The sequence below is a fragment of the Anoplophora glabripennis genome, unplaced genomic scaffold, assembly GCF_000390285.2.
Source record: "Anoplophora glabripennis isolate ALB-LARVAE unplaced genomic scaffold, Agla_2.0 scaffold72, whole genome shotgun sequence".
Classification (NCBI taxonomy): Eukaryota; Metazoa; Arthropoda; class Insecta; order Coleoptera; family Cerambycidae; genus Anoplophora; species Anoplophora glabripennis.
The window spans coordinates 786,644-800,963 of record NW_019416536.1 but is presented as its reverse complement, the minus strand read 5'-3'; the positions used below and the strand labels follow the sequence as shown (position 1 = coordinate 800,963).

At 32.8% G+C, this 14,320-nt stretch overlaps 2 protein-coding genes across 3 annotated transcripts; both read left to right on the top strand.

Moving 5' to 3' along the window:
* Positions 1-509: 509 nt before the first annotated feature.
* On the top strand, positions 510-5,148 carry LOC108909034 (UDP-glucuronosyltransferase 2B19). 2 transcript variants are annotated; one of them, XM_018713255.2, is made up of 4 exons: positions 510-1,391; positions 3,680-3,902; positions 4,300-4,519; positions 4,600-5,148. In XM_018713255.2, the coding sequence occupies exons 1-4, from the start codon at positions 549-551 to the stop codon at positions 4,907-4,909; spliced, it is 1,596 nt and encodes a 531-aa protein (XP_018568771.1). In that variant the 5' UTR covers positions 510-548; the 3' UTR covers positions 4,910-5,148. The 2 variants fall into 2 exon arrangements, with proteins under 2 accessions (XP_018568771.1, XP_018568770.1); XM_018713254.2 differs by lacking the exon at positions 510-1,391 and adding an exon at positions 2,425-3,325.
* A 1,698-nt stretch (positions 5,149-6,846) lies between these two features.
* On the top strand, positions 6,847-13,124 carry LOC108909037 (UDP-glucuronosyltransferase 2B9). Its single transcript, XM_018713257.2, has 6 exons — positions 6,847-6,882; positions 7,345-7,374; positions 9,310-9,366; positions 10,306-11,121; positions 11,391-11,842; positions 12,167-13,124. Exons 1-6 carry the CDS (start codon positions 6,847-6,849, stop codon positions 12,465-12,467), a joined length of 1,692 nt encoding a protein of 563 aa, XP_018568773.2. The 3' UTR covers positions 12,468-13,124.
* The last annotated feature ends 1,196 nt before the right edge of the window (positions 13,125-14,320 follow it).

Genomic DNA, 14,320 nt, shown 5'->3' with positions numbered 1-14,320 from the left:
TTCCGTCTATCTGATGCAAGTGAGATTAATACTTCTTATTTTGCTGTCACAAGCAAGAAGGAATCATTTGTAGTTTAGCTAAAACTCAAACAGACTTGCACATAATAAATATGTTGGCAATAATGAAAGAAATGTTACATGTGTTATGATGACTTACAATGCAAATGAAATTCAAGTTCATTAAATTTATTATTAAAGACCTTTTAATTTAATGGTTGTTATTGTGTTTTTAGCTATTTGGGTAGATTTTCTAACACTCTGACAGCTATCTGGAACTTCCAGATGCTGAAACATAACTAGGCAAATTTTCATCTGAATGTCCAAAAAAATTATGACAATGAGTCGTTTTCAAAACACGAACAATTTCTTATGGAAATTCACTTGTTGACATTTGACTTTGAAACAATGTATAAGGAATAAGATAAGATAAGAAAAGTGAGGGTCATGTACAGCGACATGTTAATTATTTTAGTATTAAAACTGTTAGTTCACAACAAAAGAATAAAAAGCTGATTCGGCAGTTTAATTTCTCATCCGCGATAATTACAATGTGCGGGATATTTAGTGCAACACATGCAATTCTAGTTATTTTGTTGTCAAGTGTCTATAGCGCGAATGTATTATTCGTATCTATTATGCCCTCCATAAGTCATCAGAAAGCTTTTCAGCCGGTTTGGAAGGAATTGTCGTTAAGAGGACACAAAGTGCACGCCATAACTACTCATCCTTTAGGGGACCCTACCCTGACAAATTTAACAGAATACGACTTCGGTTCCCTGTACGATCTCTTGAACACTGTTTCTCAAGACACAAAGAACCTTATGGTGAAGAAACCAAACTTCTTACTCGTTTTTCTTAAAGACATGTTTCTAACAGGCAAATTGTCTTTGTTAGGCGAAACGGCCTTTCAGCATAAGGAAATGCAAAAGTTACTAAATAGTGACATTAAATTTGATGTAGTTATAGTCGAGTGGCTTTTCCCCACCATGGGCGCTCTTGCTGCCAAATACCAGTGTCCTCTGATTGGAATCACATCCTTGGGCGCACCCCTAGTCGCCTTGGATACTGTTGGTAATCCTTCCCACCCTACAATTTCCCCGGATCATAATTTGCCAGTTACAAGGGACATGACGTTTAGAGAAAGACTCTTGTCTGCTCTCTATTCTGTCTATGTGAGAGCTTGGTACCACCTGGTCGTGCTTCCAAGGGAAGACAGGGTGGTTAAAAAATATCTAGGGGAAGATCTACCATATTTAGGTGACATAGAGAGAAGCGTTAGCGTCTTGCTTCTTAATAGAAACTCCGTGTTTCATCGCATCATGCCTCTCGTTCCTACTGCCATTGAACTAGGTGGAATCAGTCTGAATAGAACAAAACCTAAATTAAACTTGGTAAGTACTTTTTGAGTAGGTGTTTTCCGGAAAGTTCATGTTGTCTAGATCAAAATCTTAAGAATTAATTTTCAACAGCAACAACATCAAAAAATTCGACAAAGTTCGAAGATATTTTATTTGAAACTAAAATTTGATTCTCAATAGAGTCTTCAATGTACGTTTTTGCCAATGGAGTAGACTTCCAAACCCCGTTTCCTCTGGTGGAGGAAAATAATAAAAATAATTTGAAATTGGGCACCAATTTATGTAACCATTGTCCAATATCTAAGGGGCTTTCCTAAAATTTACATGCTCCAGTGGCGGAGATACAGGGTATCGGTGGCATATTTTTCTAAATAAAATAGTACGCCACCGCTTTACGGTAACAATCATGATATTTTCGAATTTGTCTTTCAATTTTCTACAAATTACTACTCTCTTTTGTTTTTCGAAAAAAGCCTGATTTTCGAGTAAGAGAAAGGAACAAATTATTGTTCTAGATAGTCCTTAACAGTTTTACATTGAGAGTAAAGTGTAACCACCCCATAGACTATATATTTATGGCTAATAATACACGTATACTACTTTTGCATATTTATATCAAAGAGTTGGGGTCGTGTCGTGAAAATGTCGTGATATATTATCCTTTGCCTCGTGGATTCTCAAGAGATTAATGATTCTCGCGACGATGAGTAACATATTCCATGGGAGCTTATAAATCGATACACTAATTTGGATTGCGCTACCTCCAGCTAGCTCAATAATTTTGTCTTAAGTATTTTGTTTGGGTTAAGTCTCTGTTTTATAGTACAGTTTTATATTTACATATTTTTTGCATTTTGATGTTGAAAATACGGATGAAAAAATGTGTTCTGAAAAAGTTTGTTACTTTAGAATTTTAGAGCTTATCTGTGTAGTGGAAATGTTTACAAGAGAATATGTAATTATTAGGGCAGTTGGTACTACAGATTTGAATCTGTATCACGATAGATATCAGTTAAAAATATGTGTTTAAGCACCTGTCGACGATTATCTGATTTTGATATTGGAATTATCTCTGATAAGTGAAAATTCCAATTATACTTCTAGCAGTAATCATGTGGATGTTACGCTTTGAAGTACACATTGCGACTATTTCGGTTCTTCTCCTTCTCTCTAAGAACATTCACAGTGCCAATATATTATTCGTTTCTGTTTTTCCCTCAATAAGTCACCAAAAGGCTTTTCAGCCAGTGTGGAAAGAGTTATCCCTAAGAGGTCACAACGTACACGCGGTAACTCCTAGTCCTTTAGGAGACCCAACCTTGACTAATTTAACGGAATATGACCTCAGTTTCTTATACGAAAGGTTAAATAGTATTCCTCAGGAAGATAAACAGTACGTTTTGAAGAAACCCAGTTTTCCAATAGTATTCCTAAAAGACATTTATATGACGTATATGTTCTCAAAGCTAAGTGAGATAAGCTTCAAACATGAGGAAATGCAACGGTTGATAAAAAGTGACGTGAAATTCGATGTTGTTATAGCCGAATGGCTCTTTCCCACTATGAGCGCTTTCGGTGCGAAGTACCAATGTCCCTTGATTGGAATTTCATCACTGGGTGCACCGCTAGTTGGTTTGGATGCTGTGGGTAATCCTTCTCATCCAATATCTAGTCCTGATCAAAACTTGCCAGTTACAAGGGACATGCCTTTCCGGGAACGCCTTATGTCTGCTCTATATTCCGTTTACGTGAGGACTTGGTATCACTTAGTGGTGCTTCCAAGAGAAGACGGACTAATTAAAAAGTATCTGGGGGAGGATATGCCATATTTAGGCGACATCGAAAGGAACGTCAGTATCTTGCTTCTTAATAGAAGTCCTGTTTTTCACCGCGTTATGCCTGTAGTTCCTGCTATAATCGAATTAGGGGGGATTAGTTTAAACAGAACTAAACCAAAGTTAGATTTGGTAAGTTTGTTTTAATTTGACCAATTTCTTAAGGAAAAGTATGATAAATATAGTGACATCATTTAATGGTACGGCATAGCACGCAGTTGGTTTTCGCAATGTCAGTCAATCAGTTAAGAATGCTGTTTATGAGATTGCATAGACAGATAAGATTTTTAGGATTTTTTTTTAATTATGTAGTTTAATAATTTTTTAATTTAATTTGGAATTTATTTATTCTAGTCATAGCTCGTACATTTTATCTTTAAGATAATCATGTATGTGTATTGCTACATATACAGGGTGTCCCATAAGCACATGATCAAAAAGGTACTGCGATATTCTTAAAATTTTTTATTACAATACTGTTTTCAGGAGCTCCAGAAATTTTTGGATAAATCAACACAAGGGGCGATTTACTTCAGCTTGGGCTCGGGCTTAAAGAGCATATACCTATCTGAATATGTAATTAATATACTATTAGATGTTTTCGGTAAATTGCCGTATAATGTTTTATTTAAATGGGAGAACGATACATTGCCTGGGAAGCCAGATAATGTCTTCATCTCAAAGTGGGTTCCTCAACTTACGGTACTAGGTAAGCAAATTGGATCACAAACTGCGGGTTTTAAAGACAAAAATATTATTGTCCTCTATTACTTCGACGCAATTTTAAATAATAAAGAAAATAAAGAAAACATATAGTAGGTTTGTTTCTGATAATTTGGAAACTACCTGTACCAAGTATGATCTAAGGGTGATTATCCCCAAACCGTTCGAAATTTTTGCTGCTCGAAGGCTATCCATACTGCTATCTTCTAACATAATTTTATTTTTGAATGGTGTCTTGAAAGTCATCTTCAAGAACAACAGACTGTCTATCAGAGTTTGTGACTGACTCTGCACAAATGCTAAATTCAAACTCAAAAACCTCTGCAGAAACAAACCTTACAATTAATCATTTATTTAAAGGTGACAAAGTTTTATTTGCGTAGATCATCCCAACGTGAAGTTGTTCCTAATGCAAGGTGGACTGCAATCGTCGGAAGAGGCGATCTTGGCGGAAGTACCAATTATTGGCTTCCCAACCCATTCCGACCAAACATTCAATGTTGACACGTTTGTTAAGTACGGAGCAGGACTTGGTCTTGATCTGGACTACTTCACTGCTGAAGAACTGAACTCATCCATTTATGAAATAATGACCAATCCAAGGTAGGTTAATGGAGATATGCTTTATTGACGACAATCAAATTATTTATAATCGTATGTATGTGTGACTTTTTTGTTTTCAGTTATAAAGAGAATGCTAAGACCCTAGCAAGCCTCATGTATGATCAACCAATCGATGGCCTCAAAAGGGCGATATGGTGGATTGAGTATGTAATTAGACACAAGGGTGCCAAGCATCTACGAAGCCCAATCCTGGATATTCCTTGGTGGCAGTATTTCATGTTGGATATCATAGCATTTTTGTTGGCCCTCTTATGCGTTATCCTGACAGCGGTTTATCTTATTCTGAAAGGAGTATACTTGTTCCTGAGAAAAATCCTTCGAAAGTTGTTTCCAAAAAGCGACAAGGCAAACATTAAAAAGAAACAGTGAGACTGAAATATACCCAAATGTAGTTATTTTCAAATTAGCATTACAAATTTTTAACTGAAAATGTTATTTTCACACACGTCAATAGGTTTGTAACGAATATTACTTTTTTTAATCTCAAAATCCCTTTATTAATATTGCTTGCGCCGATTTGTTAAAGTAACTCTAAAAATATAATTATTTATTTATATTACCATTAAACAGAATCTTGTATTTTTTAATTCCCATGTAATAATAGTAAATAAAAACATACCAAACAAAAAATAATTTATACCGTTTGTTGTAGTGTTTTGTAATTATTGTTCATAAAAATTTATAATAATTATCAATTAATTTTCTGCTACAAACATCATATACAGTGTCATCAAAAGTGAGGCTTTTTTTAGACAAATATATTTTTACCCATCCTATAAGAAGCTTTAAAATTATTAACATGTACTATTAGCTATTGCAATCAACTTTTATCTACACTCTAATATAACTGAAGTCTGTAATCTTTTACATTTTATTGCGTTTTGCTTCATAATACTAATTTGTTTTTTACAGTAAGTAACTACGAGGTAAGATAAGAATAATAGCTAAGTATATTTACACTTTAATTATATTCATTGCAAAAAGAGCCAGTTTTTATAAAAACTAACTATTCAGCGTAATATTTCATCCGTGTTTGTTACAATGTGCGAGATCTTTGTTGCAATTATAGCAGCAATTATGTTGACTACAAATCACTCAAGAGAGATTTTCTGAACAAATTTAACAGAACGCGACTTCAATTTCTTTGTACGACTTTATGAATAGTGTTTCTCGAGATGCAACACAACCTATGTTAAGGGAACTTAATTTTTTCTTTGTCTTAAGGATGTGTTCATGAAGGTAGCCTTTCAGTATGAAAAATCTAAAAATTGTTAAGACTGGCATTAGATTTGATGTTGTTATGGGCGAGTGGATTTTTCCCCTATGGGGGTCTTTGTTGTCAAACATCAACGTCCTTTGACTTGAATCACATCTTTGGTTCCGCCCCTAGACGCCTTGGATATGATGGGTAATCAAACCATTCCACTCAATAATTATTAGAACTCAAAGTTAACCAGTTTGTGTTAAGTTCTAAGGAATGTACGAATGACTTTGTATCTGCAAATAAGAATTTTTTTACGATTTCCTTTAACAACATACCATTAAATATAATAATTAAGTAAAATATTGATAAAAATAATTAGAAAAGTACGAACAAGTCATACAGGGACATGTGATAGTATTTACTCTTTAATAATCAGCTTCAATGTTATAGGCTTTTCAACAGTTTCTTACCAAACTGTCAATTAATGTGGACACATGTAACAAAGAAACGTGTATATTATTATTGGTTCTCGAATTTTTACGTTATCAGAAAGGAAACTAATTCAAATAAATTCGACAGTTCCTAACTTAATAATAAACTTTGTAATGAAGTAAAAGTTTTGTCATATTTGTAGTCACATTGGACTTTACAGAAACTTTTTTCTTCCTAGTGGTTTACTCTTCTGATAAAAATTGCAAAGTGAAGAAAATATATAAAAAAAATAAAACTATACTAAATAAACAATGTTAATAAATATTTTTTGCACAAAATGTTAAGCTTAATTTCTACTTCCAAGCAACTAATATTGCGTTGATTTCTAATAATGGCGTTTGACTGTCCTTCTGTACAATCCATTAAAAAAAAAGTACAAAATAGTTTCACTGTTTTGTTTTAAAAAATGGATCGTATCTCACCAACGTATGCAAACACATGTTCCTTAACAGAACCGAATAGCCTGTCTAAGCAAAACTAAGTTGAAGCTAGACTTGGTAAGTACATTTACAATAATAAATTATTACGTTATATTTTCAGAGAAATCGTAACTATCTATTTAAAAAAAAAGTTAATATCCGTGTCTCGAATATCTCTAATTTCAAGATGTATGTCGCTAATCTACAATTACCTCACACTGGAAAAAGTAAGTTATATCTTTTGATGGTTATTTATATATGCATTGTCTTGACGCACTTTAGATCTCGTATCAATATTATCATATACTTCAAAAGGTTTTTGTCTAAACTGTTTACATAGTAGATAAGAAACACAAAACAAATAAACCTTTTGCGCAGATGGCATCAGTGAAAGGGTTGATTTTTTAAAACTTAGATTTGCCTAGCTAGAAATATCTTATACTCAGAAATTAGATAGTTATTCGCAACACATTATTTTTTTTTTCAGTGGGATAGATACACCCAACAAAAAATGGAAAAAGTTACTGAAAATGGCGCAAATAAATAATTACAGCCAAAATTAGTAAAAAAATAATAATGCGAGAACTAATAAAATACACTAATTTCTTTCATCAATGTATACATGTGTATAATTCACTCTAAATTTATTTTATTTATTCAATTTTTTTTTAATTCTTGTGTGTCCTGAGAGAGATAATTTGTTGATCATGAAATATAGCATTGTACCATTGTGACCATATCCCTGGCCGAGAAATAGTGAAATTTCTGGCGTTTTTAGGTACTGAAATCTTGAAAAGTAAAACGTGTAGAACAAAAGTAAGCACAAAAATAAAATCCTTGTTTTCTGTTTATTCATTGTTACCATTTAAATTTTCTCAAATAAACAAATAACTACAAAAAAAGTTTGTAGAACATGCGTTTGCTGTTAACCCCACATTTTAAGAATTATTTTCACGTACTTATAAATAAAAGTAAACAATTTTATATGTAGGACTAAGCAAGTAAATGTTATAAGAATATTTACATGTGGAGTTATACAGGGTGAGTCAGTTTTTTGTAGTAGGATTTTAATAGTTGATAGAGATTCATTTTTTAATAAGAAAAGTTCCAATAAACGTAGGTCTTAGAACGCTTCGTTTGTGAGATATAGGGTGTTGAAAACAAACCTTTTTTTTAAGAATTTTTCTTAATATCTCTAAAAGACCAACATATATTGAACTGAAATTTGGTATTAATAACACATTAGTTATGGTGAATAAAAAAAAATATCTGTTATCCATTTCACACATCAATGACGTGCCTGAGGTGGGTTACTGCCCCTTTTAAAAAAATAATACGTACGCCCGTAGATTTTTCTGGAAAATAACATAATTTCTAAAATTTTTAAAAAATTCTGAACAAAACAGATCTCTTTCAATTTTTTATAAAATGAACGGTTTTTGGTTAAATTCAGTTGGCATGAAACTGTTCCAACGATATTGGTAATACATTTGTAATAAGAAAAATATGATGTACCCTGAAAATCATCAAAAACGATTAAATGTAATAACGTTGACATAAGAACGCGAACATTGTATAACGTGTGTGTCAATTAGTTCTTTTTTTAAGTTCTGTGTTTGTTTTTTTCATGGCAAATTTCAGTTTAATATCTGTTGGTCTTTTAGAGATATTAAGAAAAATTCTTAAAAATGTTTGTTTTCTACACCCTATATCTCATAAACGAAGCGTTTTAAGACCTATGCTTATAGGAACTTTTCTTATTAAAAAATGATTCTCTAACAACTGTTATTATTCATTCAATCGTTTTTGTTGATTTTTCTTATTAATTCACAAATGTATCTATTAGGTACCTACCAATATCGTTGGAACAGTTTCATGCCAAATGAATTAATTTTATAAAAAATTAAAAGAGAGCTGTTTTGTTCAGCATTGATTAAAAAATTTAGAAATGATGTTATTTTCCAGAAAAATCCACGGGCGTACGAATTATTTTTTTAAAGGGGGCAGTAGCCCATCTCAGGCACGTCACTGGTGGGTGAAATGGATAACAGATGTCTTTGTTTTATTCAACATAACTAATGTATTATTAATACCAAATTTCAGTTTAATATCTGTTGGTCTTTTAGAGATATTAAGAAAAATTCTTAAAAAAAGTTTGTTTTCAACACCCTATATCTCACAAACGAAGCGTTATAAGGCCTACGTTTATAGGAACTTTTCTTATTAAAAAATGAATCTCTATCAACTGTTAAAATCCTACCACAAAAAACTGACTCACCCTGTATATAAAAAAGTTAGTATTTTCGTAGATTTCAGTACCTAAAACCTTGATGGTTTGATCGTTTTTTGCACCTGTTTATTCGTTTTACTGCGACGTCTTTGAAAATACTCAGGTGGCATTCCTATCATTTGATAAGCTTTAGATTATTCAGTTATTAAATGTTTGAAATTGTCTTTGCGAACAACACTATTTAAAGAATATGGCGCCCTTAAATGTAGAATTTAACGATTTTACGTTTTTTTTGCCAAAATTTGAGATCAATGAGACCTGTGGCAAAATCCTAACTTCTAGAGCATAGTGTATTTATTTTTAATTTTATTGTGCTTGGAATTTCAGGACTTAAATTTATATAGTCATACAATCAATTAAGCACGTATTCGAATTAATCTTTCAAGAGGTCACAATGAATCTACGTGATATATCTTCAATGGTGAAGATAAATATTTTGTTTTGTTATGATATTATCAGACATCTTATTTAAATGTCTGTTCTATTAAAGTTCACAAATAACTATTATTTGTATAAAATAATATAAAAATAAATAAAAGTGAAAAAATATTTTCTCCATTGGCGTAAAAGTTTAGGGGGTTCAAATGGGAACAAAACCCCTTAACTATACACCACCAAATACACCGTTTATTATTTGCCATTGTCTATTTGTTTAGTAAATGACAAGGAATATAAAAGGTTGGTCCTCTATATCATGAATACGACTGAAATTTCATAGAAAAGACGCCTATTATATTTCATGTTTTATTTGTTGTTGAACAGAATTTTTTTTAAGTTGAAATTTTCGTTGTTACACAACATAGAAATCAAACAGCAAAATTTTGTTCCAAATAATGTCCACCACGACTTTGCAAAAGAAAGCGCCCGACATACAACCGCGATGCTATGACAACATTTTGCTGACATTCCCCGTATACTAATATCGTTTCAATTATTAGGAATGACAACTTACACAACGCTGTGTATAGGTATTATGATATGAATCGCAATTAGTGTCAGGTAATTTATGTATTATATACCTTCTAGATTAAGACATAATTCTAGTTAAAATAAATTACTGTTTGAGTATGACGTTATACAAATGAGATATCGAATTTTTTTTAATATTCCCGTAATCAAGAAATAGAAATATTCTTTCACATGAGTTGTAATAAGAACTAATTTCAAGTCACAAAACTTGTATTTAAATTTCGTGAAAGTATTTCGTAAAATTTATAGTAAAATAGATCAACATCGCAGATGCTTTGTATTCAAATTTCCGATTTATATCATTACCTTATCTCCACCTTTGAAAATTTGTAGACTTTATAAATATCGTAGCAAACTCCAATACTTTCGTAGTTGTTTGATAACCATGCAGACGAATATGCTATCATGTGTCGTGTTCGCGGTGATTCTGGTTTCAGCGAAGTCCGCGAAGATACTGGGTATCTTCATGACCCCCAGCCATAGCCATCAACAAGTGTTTCAACCCATATGGAGGGAATTGTCTTTAAGAGGTCACGAAGTTACAGTTTTCACCCCAAATCCGCTAAAAGATCCCTCGTTGACAAACCTCACCGAAATCGACTTGAGCTTTTCTTATGATGTTTTTCTAAACCACAGTCATAAAAATTTCAAGTGGGAGTCCAAGTCAGAAGAGATAAAAGCCCTCTTCGAAGGATTTTCCGCTGTCTTCCACGACCAAATCTCTTCCCCGGAGATGCAGAAGTTGCTGGCAAATAAAAACAAAGTGAAGTACGACTTGTTCCTCGTAGAGAACCTATATCCTTGTATGTATGCCTTCAAGGACGTATTCGATTGCCCAATGATAGGAATCACTTCTTTACCTCTTACTATTAGTGCTGTTCAGATGTTGGGGCTGGTGAAACATCCAGTACTGGACCCTGATTTATTTCTACCGTTCTCTGTGGATCTGTCTTTTAAGGAAAGAGTAACGAGTACTATTTTTTACAGTATTTTTAAATTAAATGGTTATTTCAATTTGGCGCCTAAACTGAATGCGGAAACCAGAAAGTACTTTGGACCAAAGACTAGAGATGTGTATACAATCGCTAGCGAAATGAGTCTGATTTTAGGTAACTTTAACTATGTAACTCAGAATATTAGGCCCCATGTACCTGCTTTTGTGGAAATTTCTGGGATACATTTGCAACCCGAGAAGCCTTTGCCTAAGGTTAGTTATTTTTTTAATAGTTACCGAACTTTTAGAATTCATAAACTTTGATTTTTCCAGCAAAATAAGAATCCGTTAAAAATTATTTTTGAACTCTTCACGATTATAAAGATAGACAAAGAAGAAATAATGGTTTTCGTGCATTTCTGACTTTTTAATAATGATTTCCAACTTATTTGAAGTAGCAACTGTTAATTCTTCTTTGAGTTTTTCCAATATAACAGAAGTTGGCAATCGTACAGTAGATACACTTATTCGCTTTATTCCAGGACCTGAAGCAAATCTTGGACGAATCTAAGGAGGGGGTTGTGTATTTCAATTTGGGCTCCAACGTGAAGAGTTCTCTCTTGCCACGTGACAAGTTAGACGCCATTCTGTCTGCTTTTTCGGAACTGGAGTACAAAGTACTGTTCAAGTTCGAAACTGATGATCTTACAAATGTTTCAAGTGTACCTAGCAACGTCGAAATTAGGAAATGGTTCCCTCAACAAGACGTACTGAGGCATCCAAACGTCAAATTGTTCGTCACTCAAGGAGGATTGCAGTCAATCGATGAGGCACTAAATGCCAAAGTTCCCCTTTTGATTATCGCCGTCTTTGGAGATCAGCTGTTCAATGCCCATAAGATGGTCAGCAGCGGGGCTGGACTTTCCATCGATTTCGACAACTTAAGCAAAGGGGAATTGGTGGAGAAAATAAATAAAGTCATCCAAAATCCAGAGTAAGTATATGCTAGGCGTTCTCTAATTCTTTCATTGATGTAATCTCGCTTGGTTTATTGATATTATGACGTTTGTTTGATTTCAAATTAGGGATATTGTTGGGGTTGTTTCATCCCAAGGCTTTTGTAGATATCAGACCTCTCTGATTAGTATTATTGACACAGACGTTACTTAATTTTAGTATTTTAATCACTGGATTTTACATGAGATTAAAATAATCACTCGTTTGGAAATCTAGAAAGTTAATCTTTTATCTGTATTGCCGTTTAATCTTTTTGATGAAAACTTGACAAGTGTTGACGACACATTTTATTTAATTACAGGTACAAGAAAACTGTCAGCAAACTGGGAGCAATAGCCTTCGATCATCAAGTTCCGCCACTGGAGAAGGCCGTATGGTGGATCGAATACGTCTTGAGGCACAACGGGGCTCATCATTTAAGATACAAAGGGGCTGGTATGCCTTTTTACCAGTATTATCTGTTAGATGTCTTCTGCTTCCTAGGACTGGTTTGCGCTCTTACCACTTACTCTGTTTTCAAAATAGCTAAAATGCTCATCTTAGGAATTAGGTTTATTAGTCGAAATAGGAAACCAAACGAATCCTTGAAGAAATCTCAATAGTTAATAGATATTATAATTTTAGATATTATTTTTAATGTGGACTGAAAAATTAGAGCGTGTTTTTATCTTTTATATGATTCTTTAAATTTTGAAGATCGTATCGATTTAGTAAATAAGTGTTTGTTTACGTCTGTAAGCTTGTTTAAGGTAAAATGAACATAGAATATGTTTCATTTAAATTCTATACCGAAGTATTATTTATTATGTGTTCAAAAATAAAAGATATGCATATTTACACAAATTATTTTTTGCTACAATACAAATTTTGCTACTCTATGCCTTAACTAGCATTGAACTACTCCAAAATATTTAGGAAATAGCTGGTAATAAACAGTATAAAAAATCTTATCCGTACATAGTATACAGATGAGAAAAAAGTTATTTTCAAAAATATTGTAACTACACAGATATCTGAGATGTGTAGATTAATGGAATTTTGTGTACAACTCAATAAAAATATGGAGTACAAAGAGTAAAATTTATGAAACCAGTAAACGATCTGTTCCTTGGACTTTGTCTTTTGTAGATATTCTTATTTGTTTTTCAGTTTCGGGTGGATATATCAGAAACCTTGGCCAAGTAACATTAGATATAGTTTGATGAGCACCTTATTGTTAGGCGTAATCTCTAGATAATAAAGAGTTTATTTAAACGTTAGAATGTTTATGCATTATACTTATCACTTCTTACAATTTTTATCAACATTTGATTACCTACATCTGAAAAAAAAATATCAACTATACGTGTACAGAAATACGTATACAGAAAAAACATGACCCAATAAAACAAGGTTATTTTTAAGATTTAGTAAATGAATTCTTTTAGAAACGCCAACGGTTGAAAATATAAATCATAGTTTATTTTTCATAAAACTTTAATATTTTACAGATCGACATCGATAAGTTTGCATCTGAGACAGCTCCGCCCACAAATGCGCACTGGACTCAATTGTTTTTATACTCTCTATTCTTGAATACAAAAACAATACTTCGCCACCTACAATTTTACACATTTTTCAATAGAATTTCATGAACTGTCTAAGTTTATAGTACTGCACTATATGCTGGGCTTTCCCAGTGATTTATTAAATTTGCAATGTCAGCCGCTCATCCCCAGACCACTTTTTGCGTTATTTTTGCTGCTTGGTCTGTGATATATTACGTTTTACCGAATTAGATTTCGATATAATTCAGCGTAAATGGAGCGAATAATATTTCTCTTTGTAGATATAAATTGAATTTGATAGATGTGTCAGATTTATTGACAGCAACCCTTGAAATCCCTGGACAAAGCTACATGTCAGACTGGGCTGGGTTCATGAAATATAAAAGGAATATATGCACTTATAGGCCAGTCCGAATCATGCCAGTCTTTGTTGGTGTATTTTAATGGTACATAAACATTTATGAATTCACAAAAAAAATCGCTTTCTAGAATAGGGCTCTTTCCCGAACACATATTTTTAGAAGTAGAGAAAAAAATGGAATGAAAGAAGAGATAGCAATACATAAGAATACCAAAATGAATGTAGCACATAAAGAACTCAAATAATCTCTCACGTAAGTTCACTGTTAACAATTTTATGACATACAACAATTTTAAAACAAGCTCACTGCTAAATTATGTCATTGCTAAGGACTGTAAGGTAATAAAATCATAAAAAATTAAATATAAGCGTTATTCAAAATTGCCAGCTCTCAGTATTTCAAAGGTAGGTCATGTTGTGACTGATGTCTGGCAACCCGCATGTTACAGTGTAACGAGGGTTATATAACGTTCCAAATCCGCAGAAAACTTTTTCATCTTACTTCCATTGTTCTTAATAGTTTTAACCGCCATCATGAAAAATGTGA

Coding starts and splice junctions, on each gene's coding strand:
- LOC108909034 (XM_018713254.2), top strand. CDS start 2,471: ATGTGGATGTTACGCTTTGAAGTACACATTGCGACTATTTCGGTTCTT. Junction 3,326..3,679: donor CTAAACCAAAGTTAGATTTG/GTAAGTTTGTTT, acceptor TACTGTTTTCAG/GAGCTCCAGAAATTTTTGGA. Junction 3,903..4,299: donor TCCTCAACTTACGGTACTAG/GTAAGCAAATTG, acceptor TTATTTGCGTAG/ATCATCCCAACGTGAAGTTG.
- LOC108909037 (XM_018713257.2), top strand. CDS start 6,847: ATGTCGCTAATCTACAATTACCTCACACTGGAAAAA. Junction 6,883..7,344: donor ATTACCTCACACTGGAAAAA/GTAAGTTATATC, acceptor GTGTGTCCTGAG/AGAGATAATTTGTTGATCAT. Junction 11,122..11,390: donor CCGAGAAGCCTTTGCCTAAG/GTTAGTTATTTT, acceptor GCTTTATTCCAG/GACCTGAAGCAAATCTTGGA.